At 36.4% G+C, this 22,414-nt stretch overlaps 1 protein-coding gene across 3 annotated transcripts in view; it reads right to left on the bottom strand.

Annotated features, from left to right (window-relative positions):
* ZFAND3 (zinc finger AN1-type containing 3) overlaps positions 1-22,414 on the bottom strand; it is a 152,302-nt gene that overhangs the window by 95,258 nt on the left and 34,630 nt on the right. For all 3 annotated transcript variants that reach the window (XM_064509528.1, XM_064509529.1, XM_064509530.1), the window contains 2 exons: positions 21,042-21,082; positions 18,828-18,854 (listed from right to left, as the gene is read on the bottom strand). In XM_064509528.1, coding sequence (XP_064365598.1) covers positions 18,828-18,854; positions 21,042-21,082 — 68 coding nt within the window. The remainder of the gene's footprint in view (positions 1-18,827; positions 18,855-21,041; positions 21,083-22,414) is intronic.

Here is a 22,414-nt window from a genome sequence, read left to right as displayed (position 1 = left end):
ATCTGGTTTTGAAAGAAGCCTGTTAGAAACAGAGACCTCTATCCCTGCCGGCAACAAACCAAACTCAACCCTCAACAGATTGACATGTAACTCCAAACGGCTTTCCCACTCCTCAGTAAAGCACATGGAAGTCGCATTGCTAACAAGCAAGTAAGCAAATACCATGTCACAGGGCAGTTACCAAAAAGGTATTATAATACTCATTAAAGGCAGAAGTTGTTGATGGGTTATTATTCCTTGAAATACTGGCACGGATGGACACTAGTATTCCTTCTTCTGCAGTTTGTCCTTTCTCACCATTATTTTGACTCATCCTTACCTCCCATGCTCTCCTGATGCCCTGAATGGCATGCTCTGAAAGCACTTTTTCATACGTGCAAGCAAAGGGAAAGCTTAGATACATGTTCACATTATAATCTTTCTAGGATAATTCTACTTCAAGCAAGGCACTGCTTATCCAACAATTAATTTTAATATTCCAGAAAGATTTTTCCCTTTATGCTCTAATAAGGGGGACAATAACAAATCCAGCAATAAACGTCAACATTAATTTGAGAGGAGATGAAAAATGACTTAATAACACTGCAGCAGGATAATGTTCTACGATAGGTCATAGAGGCATAAAACTCTCAACTAATTCATTTTGGTCTCACTGTATATTCTTGCTAATAGGGCAAGGCACATCTGAAAGACTGTTAATTCCTTGTTGCACAAACAGGTATTGACTTATATAGCAGGAGAAACGGCTCTTCCAGTTTCGGCTTCCCCAGTCAGCAGTAAAACTGGGAAAAGAGGCAGGAAGCCTCCTACTTGCTTTGCTTTGAGAAGCACAAGACAGAAATCGAGTTGCACTTAACCAGGAAATTCATCGCAGCATTAGGTCTCTATACCTAATAAACAACATTAAATAGAGAGGTTTTAGCGAAGCAAGTTGTGACTAGAAAGCCAGAATAACACAGGCCAAGAAAGTGATCACAGTAATTCACTACCAGTTTTACTCAACCACTCCCCAACTAGAAGCAGAACAGAACAGTCCAAATTTAGGAAGCTTCCTCTTCATTAACTCAGCTATGAGCAAAGTTAGTGTTTGGGTAAAGGTATCCGTGTTCTTACTAGAATACAGCCTTCTGCTACTTCTGCTAACAGCAAAACAATACATCTAGGGGAAGGAGATGCCATTAATAAGTTACATGATCCATTACTGGCAATGAAAACTAAACCAAGACAAACCTACCAAAGAAAAGGCAAATGATGAATCTCATATCCTGCTACACTCCTTCCAATATTATACCTCTGTGTAGCAAACCCAGGTCTGGACTGTTTCACAGGGGAAGAAAATATAAATCATGATACAGTTACTTCAAGAAAGTAAAGAGGCTCATTTTATTTTTTGCGTCCGTAACCGTATTCTCTAAGAAAAAAGTTCAGTCACATTTTTGGGTGGTGCGATAACAACATTCCTCCACAACTGGCAATGAATTAGCCTTTATAACAAGCTTTGCTAATGGGCATAAACTATCAAATATGGATGACTTATAAACATGAATTTATCTTAATACACATAGGTACCTGATTTTTTTGTTAATTTTAGAAAATGAGATTTCCTTAAGAGACTGTGATATGTCCAAATGCATTTTTGAAATTCAGCTCAAGGATATTTTTAAAAATAACTTAGCCTTTTCTGCTTGAGCACATTAAGAAAAAAAATTAATTTTACATTTGAAACAGGTTTTAGAAAAAGATCATTTTCAGCTAATTTTAACTAATTCTCAGCAATTTTAAAGAATTAGGTGTCCTTTTAGTCCTTTTATGATTTTGAAACAAGTTTTCACAAGAAACCGGATTATAGAGGCAATTTATCTTCCATGAGCCAAGCAGCTACTCCTTGTCAGTAAGCTCTAAGGGCTGGCCCAAGTTCAATCAAATGTGACAATCTATAGTGAAAGAATTCGTATACTGCTGGCTCCAGACCTGCACCTAGTTTTGCAGAGTCTGTATCCCTAAAGCCAGGATTGCCATTTAATTCCAAATAGTTTAATAATATATGTTATAATAACTTATAATTACATAGGTACTGACAAAAAATAAACATTCCTGATTTCCACTTAGTTTCTCAAACTTACACAAAGTTTATTTTCTCTGCAATTACATAAAAAAAAATAAAATGACATTTTAACAAACTCTGGTTGCAGGTATTTGATCAGTCATATTCTGTTAAGAATGTGCTGTCTAAGTCTGCAGGAATGAGTCATTCTTTACCTGATCACAAATCATAAAGATAAACCATACTGCATCCAGTCTTTAGCAAGAAAAATTCTTGAAGATTTTTTTTTCTCATAACATGTTTTCCTCATTATAAAAAATGGCTCAAATTTATAATAACCCTTTCAAAAGCATTAAGACTTCCAATAGTCCAACATATTAAATGCTAACTGTGTTTTAAATAAAATTTAGAAAGCAGGCAGGGGAGCAAGAAAATTCCATTTCTGAAATCTGCAGGCTGGAACCTGAGGAAGCTTTTACTCCAAAGAGGTGGTTTAAAACAATCAAACAAAAAGTTAAAAAACAAATGACCAAACAACAACAAAAAAGGCCTTATGATGGATAAAGTCAGACTTATGTAATATAATTAAATTTGCTATACAGCAGCCTTCATATGACGCTCACTTTTTTTTTTTTTTTTTAATCTCCAAAGAATAAGAGAAACAACACTTTGAGCAATATGATACAGTGTTTTATTTCAAATGAAAGGGAAAACACCAGGCTGAGCATGAACAAAAATCTGACTCAGAAGAGTAATGATCAAGGCAGACTGGATAGAAGTATTGAGCAAAAAGCACAGACCAAGTATTTTATGGAATGTAGTAAGACAATATAAAAGGGAAAAAGTTTTCTAATGCAAGGCAGGAAAAGTCAGAGATTTGGAGACAGAAAATGCCAGGCAACTGGATTCCCCTCTCCATCCTTAATGTTTCAGAGTTTCCCTATCTATATAGCCTCAAACACTACAGTACATGAACATCCAAAAAGCTGCAAGTAGTTATAACCACAGAACCAGACAGGTCAGAAGGTGTCCTAGATGCATGCAAAGCTGAGGGTTGAACACGTTTCACTGAGAGTTTAAAAGTTAGAGAATACTGGGTGAATTTTTTCAGCCAAGCAAAAAGAAAGATTGGGTAGAAACAGCGAACATCTCAACCCCTGCAGTTAGATGTTTTGCACGTATTCTACAGCTATTGAGCTTAAGACTTTGGGGAAAACACAGAACAGAACACAACTTTTCTTCACCACCTCAATAAAATGTAAAATACAGTGTTGCCAACCCAAGATTTTAAGCCCCAGTCTCACAATACTTTATGCTTTTCTTCAAGTTTAAGGTCCTGAATTCCTTAGAATTTCACTAGGAAAGGGAAAATAGGGGGAATTCTCAACTGGCAGCTCTAGCAAGGATTGTGAGACTTTAAAACTTAGTAAATGTTATTCTAATCCTGTTTCACAGAAGGCTGATTTAAGCCAAAATGTTTTTAGAATTGATGATCAGTGTTAAAGGCTGATTCGTATTCACCGTTAACATTTACACCTATCAACTTGCAATTAAAAATGGTTTCACATGAAATTTAGCACTTCTTGTTGTTAACTAAGAAACTAAGCAATATCTGTGTATATTTACACAATAATTCAGCTTAGCATTTGTTATGTTCTGTTGGACATTTCTTCTTTGCTAGATTGTTTCTCTATTCATAATTATAAGAATACATTTGAATACTAGCTGAAATTCAATTGGAAGTTCACAAATACACGATTTTAAAATTGCTTTCTTGGTTAAATAAGAAGCTAACTATTTTTTAAGAAAACTTTAAGCCATATTTTATATTTATTTACAGTTACTTCTTCTGTTAGAAAAAATGACTGCTGCAGACTACCATGTCCTTCAGGATATTCCTCCCTATTCACAGACCAAAGTAAAGAAGCAAGGAAGCTAACCTTCTTTCAATTTCAGGTGTTTCACAGTTTCATGTTAGTCATTAAAATAGTTAAACAAAGCAGATTTAATAAAATATCTCCCCTGCACCTCCAGAAGAGATTACTACAACAAAAGCCAGTTCAGTATTTCTGTACACAAGCTTACCCAGTGCCTTTGCTACTTGATGCCTCATTTGCTACTTTGCAGCACCTCAATGGTGGACGACAGCTGATTCAAAAGAACATAGGCAGGGTGAGGTGGCCCTGCGTAGAGATTTTAAGGTGTTTCTCATCCCAACTATAATATAACTTCCATGCTTAGGTCTTCCCTATAAGTTTAGGGAATGGTCTTAAATCATGCAGACTGCTCACTCTTCAAGACTAGGGAGCTGTCCATAACTATGATTTTTTTTTTCTTTTTTTTACACGTGGACTGTATGTACATACTACATGCCATAGTTTTCAAAAGCTTCTCCTATATCAAATCAACATATTTACTTAAGATAACACTATATGCTGTTTTTTTCATCAGTAAAATTTTCAAGAAAAAAGAAAGCCCCTTGGTCCTAGAATAGCATTTGTTTTTCCTAATACTCAACAGTTCAAAACTGTATTCACAAAAGAAAAACAAGATGGTATCATGATAAATACAAGGAGGGTAGTTAGCACAATTTTGGATGACCAGGTTTTGGTAGAACTGGGCTGGGTACATTGCATCACTGTAAACAGCTATGGCATTGTTAGCATTAAAAGCCAAAATGTTTCATATTCTTTAAACAGCCATAGCAAGCTGGATTTAGAAACCCTGTGTTTTAACAAATCACACTGCACCATGTTAACTGAAACTAGTTTACAGGTGAATTTTGTTGGTATTACGCAACACTGTAATGCCAAGTCATGCAACTGTCTCATCATTATAAGAACGCCAAGAAAAAAGCAGTTCCAACTACGCAGTATAACACACATCAAGGGCTCATCATTTCAGCAGCATGCACTTTGCATTATGAGTCTGTTAGCTTCAAACTAAAATGGCTTGTAGTAAGGTAAAGTGTGGGTGCTGGTGAAGAAATCAAGTTAGAAGAGCTGTTTTGCTCTCACGTGGGTGCTCCCCATAAGCTCTCAGAGTAACATTCCACAAGTTTCCTTTGAGTTTTTCCACTGCTACTGCAGAAACAACTAGATGCAGCAAAGAAAAGCATACTCTTTTTTGCATCACACATCAGCTAACTGCCAGTAATTTCCAGTTCTAGAATCTTTACTCTTGGTGATGAGCAAGAAAAAACACACAGCTCAATTTTTAGACACAGAGCAAGGCTAACCCTGCAGCCAGGAAAAAACAAACAAACAAACATACAAACAAAAACACACCTCCCCCTTTTCTTGATTTGGAGAGAAGGGTCAATACAGAATTCACCAAGGAAAAAAAGGAAGATCCCAAGACACAAACTTTCAATTTCTCTTCCAAAACAACTGCTTAAAATGGTCTGTGAGCAGGTCACTTATCTCTGCACTGCCTTGTTCACCCACTGTGATCCATCTGACTCTGAGATTTCTTCACAAGAACATTTTAAAAAGCTGCAAACCCTCATATTAGAAAACACTGCATATGTTACATACAGGATATTCGTTATTATGCCCCTGGAAACAGATGTATAAATTGTTCATTTGAGGTTGTTTTATCTGCTCTTCATTTGGGAGAGGCTATATCCCTGTTCTACAAGCACACAGGAACAGTACAGAGAAGACTAGACTGCTGTCACCAGCAAGCTTGGATAAGTTCCTTTCAATAAATACATTACTTATGGCCTGCAATTTGATAACAAAATCATTGAAATTAAGGCATAGTAACCAACATCACTTAGCTCTTTCAATTTTTGAAGGATTCTTTCTATTAGGAGTGTGACAAGTTAACATAAAATTCTAGGAAGTGAAGTAATTCCAGGAGAGGCTATATTTAGCATAAGATTGAATGTATATAGTAACTTCAAAGCAGTGATACATAACACAGAATCCATATGTAGAGAGAACGTATATACATATAAAATTAATGAGTATGTACATGCGTACATACTTTATTTCCTCACTAAATAGGTAGACATGAGAAAAAAAAGCTCTGGATTAAGAGATGTTCACTTTATTCCTGGTTCTGTCATGGAACAACACTGCAGGGAAGAGAAACTGGTCAAGAACTTCAGTATTTTTGTGTGCACTGAAGAACAACATTTTAAAAACTTTGTAGACAACAGCATTTAATATGATATTAATCAAGCCCAGAAGATGCAAGATACTTTGCTTGATACTTCAAACCTTGAAATGCCACCCCCCCCCCCCCCACAAACACTTATTTGGGTAAATATTTTAACATCTGTTTCAAGTTTTTAAACCTCTAGAACGGTTCCAAAGTTTTCTTCCTAACCAACCCCTTACAAAACACATTACAAAACGGACTCTCATCACTTTTACTAGGGTGTAGAAAGGGCTATAAACTCTTCCTGTTCTTCACAGAAACCGTCTTCAGCTTCACTTTATATAAATTGTATCATGACACCAATAAGATATTAGCATCTGTTTAATTTTATGATTATTATTTTTTGCAGCCAGACTGTCACTGTAATGCTTTACTAAATGCAACTCCTTCAGATGCTTCATTTGTTTTTGCAGTAAACTCCTCCTTATATAGGAAGAAGCAAATACTGTCTTTTATTCCTTTACTGATGGCCTCTGTTTAAGACTTTCCTTAGGAGGAAGGCTTTGAGTCTACCACACTCTACATGCATGCTATAAGAGTCAAAATGTGTGCCACATTTTAAGAAAAGCAGCTTGTTGGGATACCTGTGGGTGAAAAGATGGTAGGTAAGTTGACAGACCATACAAAATAACAGCATATATATTTAAAACACTTTAGGGAAGGAGGAAATGGCTGCATATGCTCTTAAAAATCCATCTTCACTATCAGAACAAAACAAGCTGTCATAACATTATATAAGGTTTAATACTCTAAGTGTCTTTTTCTGAAATCCCTTAGAAGAGGATAATGTCTCAAGTACTGCTAACAACATCCTCAGAAGCCAAGAGTGAGAGAGCAATAAGTTTTCCTTCCCTGTAGGGTAAGGCATGATTTAATTTCTCAGGCTCAGGTGTGTGCATGAAGGGAGTCAGAACTGACTATTCATTCTCTCTCTGCAGGGAGTTACTTATTGCAGCTTACTGTGTGGAAGAGAAAATGGTTTCAAGTCAAAAACAATTACTTCTGTTCTGTAAACGGACATCCTGTGCTTTGCTATAGCACCTACAGAAAAATCCCAAATAAATAAAATATCTTAAATTCCCCTTCCCCATTGACTAGGGTGTGGTCAGCTGAATACAGAACTGCTCACAATGGCAGATGTTCATGCAGCACTAACTCACAGTAAATATCTTATAAATCAAGAGCAAACCAGCTTTCATTCCGTCAAGAACAGCTCAAGTGGGAACAAATACAAGAAATTTGACCTTTACATCAAAAAAACCCTCTTTTGCTTACCACCGAGAAAAACAGGTTTTGTGACAAAAGCTTCCAACAATTCTGCATTTATAAACCTATTTAATGAATATTCCTATATATTTTCCCCTGCCTGAGGGGCACCAAAAACCCTTTCAAGGAAAAAATTGATGGACTGAAACGTACTGGAGACCTACTGCTATCCAGTGCTACCAAATATATTGATTTGGAGGATGGTGCTCACCATCTTGATTTTGGATTCAGAAACGCCCTTTGCCTAAGAGTTCAGTCACCCACATTCACAGATTCAGGATCCCATATAAAAAGAGTTGCTCACATTAGTACCCATCCTTTGACTAGAAATCATGCATTGGCTATGATTTTCATGTGCTCTATATATCAGAACAATTGACTGTTACATACATCTTAAATTAAGCCTTTACTGTCTTGTTGCTCATCCATTAAAATTGTTTTCAGTTGTATAATAACGTTACCTATTTTGAAATAATTATACTAACAAAATGGTGCAGAATAAAAACTAACAAGTGAGGAATTTCTAAGCATTAACTTGTTATTGGCAATTTGGTAGATATAAACTCCTATATTAGGCTTCTACATTTCTACAGTTATGTTTATCACAGTTTTCTCTAGTTGCTAGTGAGTCTCAAAAAAAAAAAAAGACAATGTTGTCAAAATGTAGTTTTTAAATTGCTGCTGAAGGCTCTTCAGTAGAAGGCTGTTTGATTAAAGACTTGGAAGTGATGCACGGACATTGCTGAGGCACAGAGTAAACAGCAGTGAAACAGTGCACTCATCTATATTGGGATCAACTTTCTACTTCTCCAGGGCAGGACAGGTCAACAAAGGTGAATGAAAGCTTGTTTACTAAGAGCAATAAAACACTGATAAAACACAATGCTAGACAGCAGCACAAGCATATTTCATTTTCAGCCTAAAAAAAGCCAGACAACTCTGATATTTGCCTCCACAGATACCATCTAGAATTTTTTTCTTCTGAAGCAAAAGACAGGAGAGAAACCCCCCCACACACACCTCTTTGGCTTAGAGAGCAAAGCCTCCAACTTTCACAGTTACAAAAGAAGAAGAGAGATAGATCTCTTCTTGCTGATTTAGTTCATTGAAAATGACTTTTTTCAACGTATGTGTAAGACAACAGATCATGCGACAGCATTCTTTCTTACATCATTCAGGTCAAACTTATGACTTGATTGCATCCTGACTCAAGATTTTCAAATGCTTTGGCCTGGTAATAGTCACAGTCCACATAACAAAATTTATTTAGAACACAAGGATGGGGATGACATTAGGGGATGGCAAAAAGCTTATGCTAACCTTCAAAAAAAAAAAAAAAAATCAAGCAGTCAGAAATCAGGAAGTGTCAAAATTAATGTTTTCTGTAAACTCTTGATCTGACCTCTTTGTTTAATTTTAATGATTGATGCAAACAATCACAGAACTTCTCTTTTAGAGGATCTTTAACTCACTTACTGGATAGGATGAAAGCAGTTCAAAATGTGAAATCAGACTTGTATAGAAAGCAAAGCTGCTTTCTGCTAGACTCTTGACTTTGTTTTAACCCCCCACAAAATTTTGAAGAGTAATCAGAGAACTGGATTCTACCTATTGTCTCCACTACAAAATCCCTATGTGACTGTGTAAGTTCCTCCTACTCCCATGACAATTATTTTCAGGATGTTCAAATAGGCACTTGTGCATCCTGTCAAGCAGAAGCATTCAATACCCTTGCAGTTCCTTAAAGGTAGGTAGAGCTGTACTTTCAGTGTTCAAAACATCATAAAATTATATACTATTGGAGGGGAGGAGGGGACCTGATTAAGAAAGGGCAACAGTCATGAGGCTTCTCTTAGGGGACATCCAAAATCTGTGGATGTTTGACATTTGTGCTTTAGATTCTAATCTACGCACAGTGAACAAGAATATCATCATCTCAAATCACAGAAGTGTCAAGATGGTAAGTTATTTATTTTATTGAAGCCCTAGGGGGGCTAATGAACTCTATAAATAAATTCCATGAAGAAATTAATAATTCTTTATTCAGGCTATATTACATGTGAATGCTGTAGTAAAAACATATAGGGTAAAACAAAACATCTTATATTGTTCCCTATTTAGTACACTAAACTGTATAATGAATGAGGGGGATTCAGTGGGACCCCACCCCCCACAGTATTACAGACAATTAATAATGTGTGCCTTATTTCTTATTTAATAGTGAGAGAGATTATTCACTAGAAATTCCAGTGACAGTGGCATATGCACTGCCCCCTGATGTTTTCACCTAAGGGTGGGATATTTGCTTGAAGATGATGTTTTAGGCATATAGTTTACCTGGATGATATTTAAATGACCTGTGATTTAAACCAGGAGATCAGACTGGATAATCTTATGCTTTCTTGTACTCTTTGATCCTTTTAGCATAATTAAAGGACAGTCATAACATACATAACTTGGGCTAATTATTATGGCACAGTAATCTCGTGTCATTTCCTAAATCTTGAGTGTTCGACTTTCCAACCTTCAAGTTCTTTGAAGGTTAGTTTTTGGATGTATGTTTAGAAACAAATAAAGTTAAATGCAACCCACACATTAGGCTCACAGAAGCATGTAGTAGGAAAATAACAGAAACTGGCAAAAAAAAGAGTTTACCCTAGCACATGTGTATGCCTACACATAAATGCATATGCACATGTGTGATGTGTATATTGTTTGTACAAATATACGTATAAAACATGTATCTACATCTAGTCATATAAAATGTATAAACATTTAGTTATAGATAAAGTGAGGTTCACCAGTGGCACTATTAGACAAGCTTATCCAGACAGTCTTCTCCAGAAATTAACTGGCAGAAAACAGTCCATAGCAACTGCTAGTGAAGTAGCATAATGTAGTTTAGATTATCAACACAACATTAGAGAAGATAATGATGGTAAATAAAAATTTAAGAAGCTCCATTTAACTTTAAGAGAGTGAGCCTTATACTGAATCAGCTTAACATCCCCTACAAATGATTCCTAAACTTGGATTTGATTAGACAGCTGGTATGCTGAGTGATCACCATGACATACAGAGTAGCAAGGGTAATGGTATTGTTCTTAACTGTTTCAGTATTTTCCTATTATTTCCACATCCACAGTTTCCCACTAACCATGTTGGGTCAGGTCAGGTAACAGGGTACAGTCCATCTCCTGCTGAAAACAGAATTTTCCAGAGCAACAGCTCTGGAAAGACAGCAATCAAATCCCCCAAAATGGGAAAATTAACATCTCTGCCTTTCTTATGGGGTACAGATTTCAAGGCTGTAAGACAGAAACTCTTATGGTATAGGGTACATTCAACAGCCATCTACATCGTAAAGCTCTCCTGTAATCCTTAAACTGTTACAGGAGGAATTTTTTTTCCCCTATATTTATATGTACATTAAACACTTATTTCTAATTTGCATTACTCTGGAATTAAGGTCCATGACAGGTGCTACAGTAACATTAATGCCAACGAGCTTTTAAAACCTATCTATAGCAATACATTTGCTTATTGTAATAGAGCGTAACAGAAGTATGTCAGGACTTCCAAATAACACAGTAGAAGTATGAACAAGTATATTCAGGATTTAGATGGAAAGACACATTCAGTCAACAGTCTATGCTTTCTACAAAGGAAAAGGAATATCAAATCTTAAACCTTCAACTGACAGAGATCCAGGTACTTTAGATTCAAAAAAAGGCCTTTTCTACAGTCCTGCAGGCTTGGATAGCTCCCGCATAAAATATATTTTTTCCATTATGGAGATTCCTCTACTCACAATTAAGGTTAAAGTCAGATTCCTACTAGAAAACATTTTGACCTATTACTCTTCTCCCCTTCTAATAATCAGGCAATATGTTAATGCAATCACAATAAAAATTTCTGTCTGAAGGGGTATCTTTTCCGAAAGTTTGCAAATCAGCCCAACAGTTTGAACCTTAACATTTACAAGTTATTTCTAATTCAACTTAAAGTACTAACTTCCACATCTCAGCAGATGATAACCATTCTTTTCATTTTCTAATTAATACTACAGGTAAATTCATGCATAGGCCATGTCTCAAAAAAATAAAGCAAAGTTATAGTTGTACTAACAATCTGCATGAGCAGTTTGCCTTCTGGTGACTAGCACTGTGAGAACAGAAAACCTCTTATGGCAGAAATTTGTAACAGAAATATGAAGTCTGGTATGAATGAAGTATGAGAGGGAATGTGTGCAAGCTCCAGAAGAAACAGTATAACAAGGGTTAAAAGGAATGGTATGCATTAATTGCAACAGTTCACCATTGATATCATTTCATTCAAATTAAGAAGAGAAACAAACTGCACTAAAGATAAAGTGTCAAGAAGATGAAGAACAGAACAGCAGCCATAGAATACCCAGATAAGAAAAACAAGAGGACTGAAATTCTGGAATTCTGCCCAAGACTTACAAGGGCTGAGACAAAATAATGAGGCAAGAGATCCCAAACAGAATCCATTCCTAAAGGATATAAAAGGTTAGTCCAAAATCAGTTTGTCATCGTACTGAGGGCTCAACAGCCAGCACCCCGTCCTTTGTGTAACGTACAAGTGATCCTGGCCAGACTACTTGGACACGTCTTGGTGCTTGTGAGTATGTGGATGTGAGTGCACAAATAGATAAGTCAACCCACTTACAGACATTGTGAAATACAATCACCCTCCTCTTCTGTAAGATCTGACATTGAGTTTTGTTACACTAGCTTACTACATTATCATAATGCTGTGCTAGAGATAGTATGCAGCTGCATCTGTATTACATATAACCAAAGGATCAAGCTTTTATTCCAGGGTTTGGATAATTTACTCAGCCTGAGGGGCTTGACTAACTTTTGAGACAGCTGAGTTGCATTTTAATCTAATATATAGTAACAGCATGACTACTTCAAGCTGATTTGGAAGAGAAAATAGGAGATATTATTTCTCAAGATGAGTCTACTTTCCCCAAGATGGAGAGCTAGATTTATCTCAGCTCCTTAGATGACTATAACTGTACTGAACACCACATATATTTTATCTTCACAAACATTCCAGTGAATTAGCAAAATATTATCAGCTCTCAGTAAATGATGAGGAACTGAGGCACAGAAGACAGAAAAATGATTTGTCTAATATTGCAAAGAAATTCTCATTTTTGAGTCTGAAAAGGAAATCTCAGGTCTCAAGTTCCTAGCTACTTGATCACATTCCTTTCTGAAAAAAATGAATAGACAATTGAAAAGTCATCAGTTACATTTCCGATACACCTGCTTAGCTAACAGCTTAAATCATCTTAGCAAACAACTGCTAACTGCTGAGCTAAAAGGCTTTCAGACAGGAATTTTTTTCCTGGTCTTGCCTTGCTTGTGTACGTAAGGACTGCTGAAACGTTGTCTTAGAATTTAGGTGAGCAGTCAGGGTGACTGACTTTCTCAGTGTCTTTAGCTGAAGGTTGTTAGTAGACAGTAACTTCTTTCTTATGAACATGCACTAGCAGATAGGATATGCAAGTTAGAGTGAAGAGAGGCGAAACGAAATGTTGGGGGTGGGATGCAAAAACAGAGATTGCAAAGCAGATTTGAATTCCAAAATCTTTGTTGTGTCTTAGTTTATTTAACTCCTGGTGAATTCAGAACCAGCAGAATGCTGGAGAATTTGTGCAACAGTCACAAACATAATATTGAAGGTCACAGCAGTGCTCTTTCCAAGTTACCTCCAGTGGAATAACAATGAGCCCTTCCTCACATTCACCTGGTGCATAACCTTAGTATAGAAACACTCTTATTTAAGAAGTGTTGCTTCTAGATTTCTTGACTCAGGAAATATTTTGAAACTAGGTCTTATACCTCCTGGCACTCTTCTTGTCCTACCTCTGCCTTTTGGGTAGCAGTGCAAGGGGAAAGAGAAGGTTAGCTGCTAGTCGTGTATCATCTTCCTGTGGCATTAGTGATTAGAATCCCAGAAAACATGCAGTAAATTGGACAGCTATCCTGTGCATTTCTGAACACTCTGCATGCAGCACTGCGTAACACAGCTCTCCAAAGACAAACTAAATTTTATTTGCAAGACAAGGCATGAACCTGGATCATACTTCTCAAAGGAATGAGCTGTGTGTTTTTAAAATGTGCTCACAGATACTGACCTTTCTTTGCAGAGAGAAAGGAGTTAAACAATTTCTTTATTCCCCAAAGGTTGCTGGTCCCACACAGAGGTGCCATGCTTTATTTAAAACATTCTCTCTCCCAGTAACCACTTGTTCTAATTGGCAAGGCAAGGCTGGGTCCCCAAAGCACACAGCTCGTTACATTCAGTTTGGATTACAAAAACACGATGAAACAAACTGCATCAAAATGTACAAATTAACAGCTCAAGAGTGCACGACACGGACATGGAATTAGATTGTAATATGGAACAAACTCCACAGGGAGGCTAAGGAACAAATCACTAGTGCCTCTACAAACTATAGAAGGTTTCCAAACGAGCAAATACAGAAAACAGAGCAGACTTTTCCATAACTCAAACAAATTGCTAAATACGAAAAGAAGAGAAAAACGCCCCCTCTCATATCTTACATACGCGTGCATAGGAGAATGGAGCTGCAAGAAAGTTTAATACATTAAACCTGTGGGCTGCACACTAAATATGTAGCTCTGTTTTCACGCTGACAACGTGCAAAGATCATGGCAATTAAGTCATATTTCTAAACATTTTTTAAATCATCAGAGAACCTATGCACAAGGGACTAAATTACAGCTGGTGTTTCAACAAGTCACATGGCAAGGTTAATGAGTTAGAAGATGAACAAGACATTATTGAAAGAAACTGACTTTACCACAAGAAGAAAAATATACTAGAAAAAAAGAACTATGAAACAAACGGAAAATGAGGCAAGTCTGAGACAAAAAGGGGCTGAGGTCTGGTCTTTGCTTGTAGATCAACGATCTGTACAATGGGACTGGCAACTCTGAGTTAAGAAAAAGAAAACAAAATGGAAAATACTAGTGATGTCTTGTTGAGATAGAAGAAAAATTAAATTTAAGAATACTGGCAGTCTTTCCAGGTAGCCAGCACTGAGAAGAGGTCTTACTTTTGTCTGAGTGTAGTTTACATTTTTAACAAATGAGCCCAAGATTACTAGACTGTGAATTTAGCAAGATGTAATCCAGTGAAACAGCCACTAATGTCCTAGGGGGTCCTTTGCTGATAGGATCGATCGACTGCAAAACGTTGAACTTCTTAACTAAAAGGCAGCTGATCTTTCTAGCCTGTGTTTGTGAAAAAAACACTTTCAAATGTGACTAGAAGAAACCCTACTATCTTGAAGGTAGTAGTAGCCAGAGAAAAGAAAGAAATTGTCCTACCTTGATACACAAAATTTGACTGCCAGCCATGAGAGGAATGCTTTCTTCCTTTAACTATTCAAAAACACTTTATGGATCTGTCCTCCATCAGTGCTTATACCTTCCCACTACTTTGAAGGAGGATGAAGGAGGAGGAAAAAGGAGAAAATAATTGAGCAAATTAACTCAGCAGTGAGCCACTGGCACTATTCACAACTTATGTTGCACTGCTGTACACACAAAGCCTTCACGCAGCTAAGTTTCTAGGCAAGTAAGGGTTGTATGTTTTTCATACAGCACCTTTAATATCTTTCTTTATAATGTACAGCAAAAACGTATCAATACTGCCACAAAGCAGCAGGAGAGCCCTGAACTCTGCTACTTTCAGTCCATGATAGTACAGAGGGGGGAAAAAAGTGGACACCTCAAGCAATATTATACTAACATGGTAACTCAACAAGTAACCTCTAATTAAATGACAAGCCTGAAATTTAAAAAGCTTCACATATCGTTCTCTTCTGCCTTCCCAATTCTCCTGCACATATTGAGTTCTGGGAACACATAGCATGTCCTATCAGCCAGTATATTCAATTCTAGACAGAACTAAAACAGTTAGTCCTAAGCTTAGATAGTACAACCAAACTTATATAATCATGTTTGCTATTGAATTTTATTTCTTCTCCAAAACTTTAAGACAGTTTAGGGGAAAAGGAGTTAACTAAAAGCAAATAAATCCTTTCCAAATCCTTCCACAAAATATTGCCCTGTTCTAACAGCCTAAACAAAGCTATTACTCAGATCTTCACACTTTTTAGAGCTGCAGAATAATGCATACCAACAGATCAAACAGAGTTTTCAGGGTCAGCAGTGCAAATCAAGCTTGTAAATAAGCCCAACTAAAGTCATTCAACTTTTTGCCTAGTTCTTTTTTATAAGGATCGTCTTCCTCAAGTTTAGCATACAGCTGACCTTTTCAAGTTTACTGCTTGTGTTAAGACATCTTTTCCCTACCATCCTTCCCCTTTCAAAAATCATTTGGACTTGAAATAAGGAATAGTGTGAGAGAAATTAAATGTACGTCAAACAATATCTATGTTTATACCTGGAATGCTATAGTTCTTTGTTAGTAGATGCTCTGGAAATCAGCAATATCTTTGTTGCTACTGTAACCAGCCATACAATTTTCCAAAGAATTATTAGCTCGAAGCCTGACTGCATAATAAAAGTTGAGACTTTACTAGTCTCAAGTGCTAGCCAGCAAGTGCTGCTTTTTGTAGCAAGCAGTCCATGTACTTCAAAATACAAAGACAGACATGAATGCAGCAACAAATTCTAGCCTAATGAAGCAACATATTGAGGTACCACTTTCACTAGGAACCAACAAAGGGAACACTGTACTTCAGCCTTCCCCCAAAAGATGCATTTTGTGTATAGATGGAGAAAACTAGCACTTAGTGCTGTTGTCAAACTTCTACAGCAACAAAGCACTAAAATATGGGGATTTACAACAGATACAAGGATACGAAAAATGTAAACATGTCAGATTTTTAATTGTTCATTTAGGAATAGAAACTTTATGAAGAAGAGAAAGGCTGAATAAAGTATAATTTATCAAGCAATGGTATACAGCAAAGATTACAAAATATAAAATAGCAACATGCAAGATGCACCTTTTGAAATGGTCTCCAGTACTGCAAGCTGAAAGTTTGACTGAGGGTCAAGTTAGCAGCTCGTTAACAGCAAAATCTATTTAGGGAGGAGCGGTGATTTTTGCCAGAGAATCCCTACAGGAGGCTTTATCACTACCATGCAAGCCAGAATTCTAAACAGCTTGCAGGATGTACGAAGACAGAGAAAAGAGGAAACTGTTTGCATTATTCAGGAATGACTCTAAATCAAGTAAGGAGCCAATTTTGTAAGCTCCTAAAACCAGGTACATGACAAAATTAAGGTCTGCTCAACAAAGTAGAAGGGTTAAAAAAATACACAAAAACATGAAATACCTCTACAGTCAGACATGTGAGTGAGTTCAGGAAATAGAAAGAAGAGCCAATAATCCGTTATATTCTATAAATCATCTGATTTTAGAAGAAAGTATGTGTTAATTTTTCTTCTCTTCTTTTTTCCCCTTTATCAGGTCTCTCAAATTCAAGAGAAAAAAGATTAATATACTGCTGAAGTTATAAAACTTTACAATCTGGCATACAGTCAAGCCTATATATTGAAAATATCTGTATGGTTACCAGCAATATTGATTTCCTACTTTATACATGGAGATTGAAATTCTGTAATTTGTACTCATCAAAATATCAATATGTGAAAAAATATGTACAATTTTAAACTACAAGCAAAACTGAACTAAAAGTCATGACCCTTAGATCTGAGAGAATTCTTGGGTTATATGATGTTGAAGTATTTTCCCCAAATTCAGTTATTTCGATCTTCTGCTTCACAGAACATGAACGTAAACATTTTCCCCCTTTTTTGAATCCAACTATGCATCTATCTCTAGAAAGTTTCAATTACACCTTCAAACAGAAGCACTGTAAAATTTATTTAGAAATATTCCAACCCATTAAGGTTCTAATCATCATTTCTTTCTACTTCCAATTTTCTAAGCACATCTCTTCACCAAACCATCCATTTCTGCACTTACCTTTGGCTTCACGTATTAGTTATTGAATAAGATGCAACCCATTTCCAGCATTCCTTTTCCCCATGCTGATTGTACCATAACAAAAGTTAACCTTTCTAGACTCACAATCAAGTGGATTAGCGGCAGAATATGTTTTTTGGGTGGTTTAAAGGAAAAGTATACTTTTACATCAGTTTTATATATTTAAGCCTTTGTTTTTACTCAATAATAGTTTGTTCTAAGACTGTTCCCAGAGGCTGCAATTAAAATCGAGTCCTTGTGGTACCAGGTGTTGTTTTCATGAATGTTTGTAGAATTCCTTCTTGAAAGAGCCTACTTTGTAAAAGTGGCTTTTCAAAAGCACTCAGGCAATGTCTGTACCTGAAGCCGATATTAAAACCTCCATAAGCCTAATGGGAACAAAGCTAGACTGATGAAGAGTACTGTTGAAAAATTTCACCCCCACAGCACTGTCCAGTATTTTAATCATTTGGATTTAGCAGTTTACTGTACTGAAAGGCGAGAGACTGCAGTATTAGCAAAGGATGTGGTATCACTGAGGGATGTACTCTGGCCATATGTTTGCATTTTTTCACTTATCAGTCTGTATTCAGAATTTAAAAAAACAAACAAACAAACAAACAAACAAACAAACAAACAAACATGTTTTCTTGTATTTTTATTCTGGATGTGCAAGCTGCCTGAAGCAGTTAGGCCTTAATAATCTCCAGAACAAATTTATTTGAAGCAATTTAATACCTAGGCTTACACTTTACTGTATCTGGAGACTTGGAGACAATGATAGCATGTGGTCAACACCGAAATAGCGACAGTGTGTTGTAAAGTACTTTGCAGAAGCACAATTAATTTAAAATGATTGCAGAGAGGCTCTTGAACATTTCAGAGTCTGCTACTTTTATTGGGCTCAAGCAAGATAAGTCAGGTATTCCTTCTTGGAATAGGCAGATGAGATAAAAGGAGGAAAAGAGGGCTGAAGAGGATAGCTCATTTCAAACTCCTTGCCAACACTGATCAACCTTTGTGCGTGAGCCCAGAACTAATGCATCAAATCAGAAACAGCAGGTCTGTAGTTGCACAGAGGAGTACAGACAGGAAGGTTCCATTTAATAATTCATATTGCAATGCAAGCTCAACACGTTTTCACCTCTTGCTGACTTCTTGCCCTTCTCATGCAACTTATGTGAAAATAAAAGGCTTACACAAATGCGAGGAGCTTTGCTGCTGCATAAGTCTGAAAATAGTTTTGAAAAATTGAAAACTGGATTCTATCCCTTCCCTCTGAAAAGAGAAAACAACCCAGTCATTTAACACAGTTACTAACCTTTTTCGTTGTGTGGATTTCTTTTTTCTAAAATAAAAAGAGAAAGGAAAGGAGGGTCAAGAGAAATAATAATTTCCAATCTTCCCCTCTATACATATCCAATAACGTCATATTAAAAGAGAAAAAAATGAATTATTTTCAGATCATACCTTTGGGGTGCCTGGAATGGTGAAAAACATATCTGATTCAACAGCTTTCTTGGCTAAATTTTGCAATCTGTAGTGGTCCAATTTACAGAAAGAAGAGTATACGTCTTTCTATTACAATACTCTAGCTGAAAACCCAGTAAAAAAAATACGCTAAAAATATTTAAGTAAAATCATAAATAAATAAATAAGAGGGCGGTAGTCTGGGGCAAATGTCCAGTCCTCTTTTAGTAGTTACTTAAAAACTCTCACTCTTATTTGAATATTACTGATAAGGATCCACAATTAGGATATAAGAAGATAAAGTAAATTTGCTTATTTCGAAAATACTGGGTTCTGTTCCAATTAGCAGTACCTTTTTAAGTTTCTCAGGTTTTTCAAAATTCTTATAGAGTGTTTATTCTTAATCAAATATAACAACTGTAAATAAAGACTTGAAAATTCTAAAAGTAAAGCTACCTTTTTTCTTAAATCACACACAGGTTTAGAAGTAGTTTTGTATTTTTACAACAGAAAATCAATTTGATCAGAGGGAATGGCTTTTCAGCTGTTCAGGAGAATCACAAAATACAAGTCAAGATAGTATCAACCTTTTTTTCTTGTTAAAAAATATCTATATATAGATATATATAAAAACAAACAAACAAACAAAATCAGTAAAACAAAATAAAATATGCTTTGCTTAATGCCTGGCCTGCTGTCTGTAAAGCTTAGGGTACTTCATTAATCCCAGAAAAGAAGGGAGAGGCCATTTCAATCTCTCAGAGCCAGAAAATCCAGACATCTCCGAGGTATGCAAAGTCATTCACAGTGCTGGCATGAACATAACAGTTGCACTGGGTCGCATCAAAGACCTAGTAGCCTGTTTCCAACAGCAGTCAATGGGGCAAGAATATAAGAAGGGGCTTCTACTTCCTTCAACATACCCTTCCAGGGATCCATGGCTTTATAAAATAGCCAGAGGGATATCTGTGTAATTTTGTTGAGTAGTCTTTGACAGACCTTTTTCCATGGCTATGTTTAATGAGGTGATCCTGAACCCAAGATTTGAAACCTACAAGCCAAAATTTAGGAAGTACAAACCTCAGAAAAGCTTTACAACATTTTTTTTTGTATACTTCACATTAAATTTCATAGCTTTTGCATTGGAAATCAATGATAGAATAAATAAAAAAGCTCTGCAAGCCCAATATTAAGATCAACTTATGTTCTATACAGTAATGTTTCACAGACAAACCAAAGACTGCAAGTTAAGAAAAAAATTCTCAACTTTTTAATATTAATATCTGTTCCCCCCAAAGAAATTTAAAAGCATGAACTGACAGCACCTTAATTTTAATTAAAAGATTACAATAAAGAAATAATACCACAAAACTTCAAAAAAGGGAAAGCTAGAAGATGCTAACATAAGATGACAAAAACAATTTCTAACTTTTTACACAGTAGAAATGACTTTGCAGTAAGAAGATAACATGTAGCATTTAGCATTAGCCTGCTAATGAGCTACTGATGATTTAATAATCAAGGACTGCAAATTGAAAAGAAATGGAGCAGGAGTTTTTCCCTAACCATTTTTCCTTTTCAATTTTTTATCCCTAGCATATATCAGAGGTTATTAGCAAAATAAAAATAAATTCTATAAAATTGCAAATTCCATTTGAGAGTGATGCATTTTGAAAGCCATGCCCTCTGTGTAGGGGCTGTGCTAAGCTCTGGAGTTCACGGGCACTCAGGACTTCTGCAAACTTCACTGAGACAAGGCTCGGTACATTTACACGAGGGGTTCTTGCTTTACACACAGAAGATCATTTCAACAGACCTGAGCAAATAAACGAAGCACCAAAGTGAGGAAAATATGATATCGATTTCTCAGTCTCTCTCTCTCTCTCTCTCTCTCTCTCTCTCACACACACACACACACACACACACACACACACACACACAGAGTAGAGAAATCCATGCACAAACCCTGAAGGAGATGCCAACAATGTGATTTTGATAACCTAAAAAACAAAACAAAACAAAAAACCCAAAACAAAAAAAACACAAAACCTTTTACTGCACTTACCAGCAAAGCATTTGGAACAGAGATTCATAGTCTTGCTGGACCTGGGGCAAAAATAAAAAAAAAAAAAAAAAAAAACAGAGCTAAAAAATTCATTATAACTCTAATCAGTACAGGGGAGTTTTTGAGGAATGAAGCAAGGGTATAGAGAAGGTAAGAACTTAAACTGCTAGGAATCAACAAAAGTAGCAAGTGGCTAGAAGTGGCTGAACTAGGAACAGGGGCAAGGGGAGGACACTTCATTTGGCAATCTCTTTCCAATTTAAAGAGCTCTCGAAACATGACTTTCACATTTATCTCACATTTGAAAATAAGTTTATACTTTACCAATTAATATATATATATTACACACCCATCAATCGGCTCTTTCTATCATAAAATGAGAATAATGATAGACAGAAAGAGCCCATACATTCCACTTGAATATTAGAGCTCCTCTTAGCAACAGCTTTGCGGTCCTGACAAACCCTGAACACAGTACAACAGTAGAGAGATTAAAGTATTGCTCTTACAAGGCCATAGACAGATGTGCTCTTCGAGATCTAGCTGGAATGGTTTAAGTTATTACCTCAAGCTGTTCACTACCACCCTCAGCTGCAGCCAGTGATAATTTAAAATAACCTGGCTGACTTTGCACTGACATGAACTAGGATTGCTCATATGACCCATTAGTGTGGCTCAGCTTTGAGGCCAGTAACCTTCAGCTGAGAGATAAACAGCTGGAAAATGACAGAAGTATCTTAAGCCTCACAGATGTCTCCACGATGTTTGTGCAATTATGTCAGAAGTGTTCACCCTCATTCAGAAAGTCAGTAGGCCTACAGAACAAAAATTAAGGCTATAGTCCTCTCTAGGGCTACCATGAAACTACCCCAAGCAATATACTACAACAGTCCCTTGCATAAGTTTCTCTCGGTTTATGAAAAGTTCCCCTCTATTATCACTTCTTTTTTTTTTAAATGCAAAATGAGCTGGAGAATATTCTCAGAAGTTCTCTAAATGTTGAAGTGTTTTTAGGAAAGAGCAACCCACTTTCTGTGCACACTGCCCAATATTTGATTTCAACATTCAACGTTCTTGAATGAGCTCCGCCATGACGTCAATAAGCATTAACACCGTCCTGAGCAGATCTGAAAGTACGTATTGATAGGCAAGGTTGTACCAAAACTGTCCATGCCAAGAACACTTTTTCCTCTCCTCAGGGCAGCATTTAGCTGGAACACCTCATTTAGCCAAATTAATTGCCTGTTTATCTTTATCTTTAGAAATAGTGTACACAAAAACAATTGAGATTACCAAAACAGTTACGTTTTCTAATTCCAGCCAAACAGGGATGGAATTTTGAGAAGAGATCTACATCTTATAATATACAAACT

The sequence above is a fragment of the Dromaius novaehollandiae genome, chromosome 3 (genome assembly GCF_036370855.1).
Source record: "Dromaius novaehollandiae isolate bDroNov1 chromosome 3, bDroNov1.hap1, whole genome shotgun sequence".
Classification (NCBI taxonomy): Eukaryota; Metazoa; Chordata; class Aves; order Casuariiformes; family Dromaiidae; genus Dromaius; species Dromaius novaehollandiae.
Note: the sequence above shows the minus strand (reverse complement) of the source record. Positions and strands in the feature narration are given on the sequence as shown.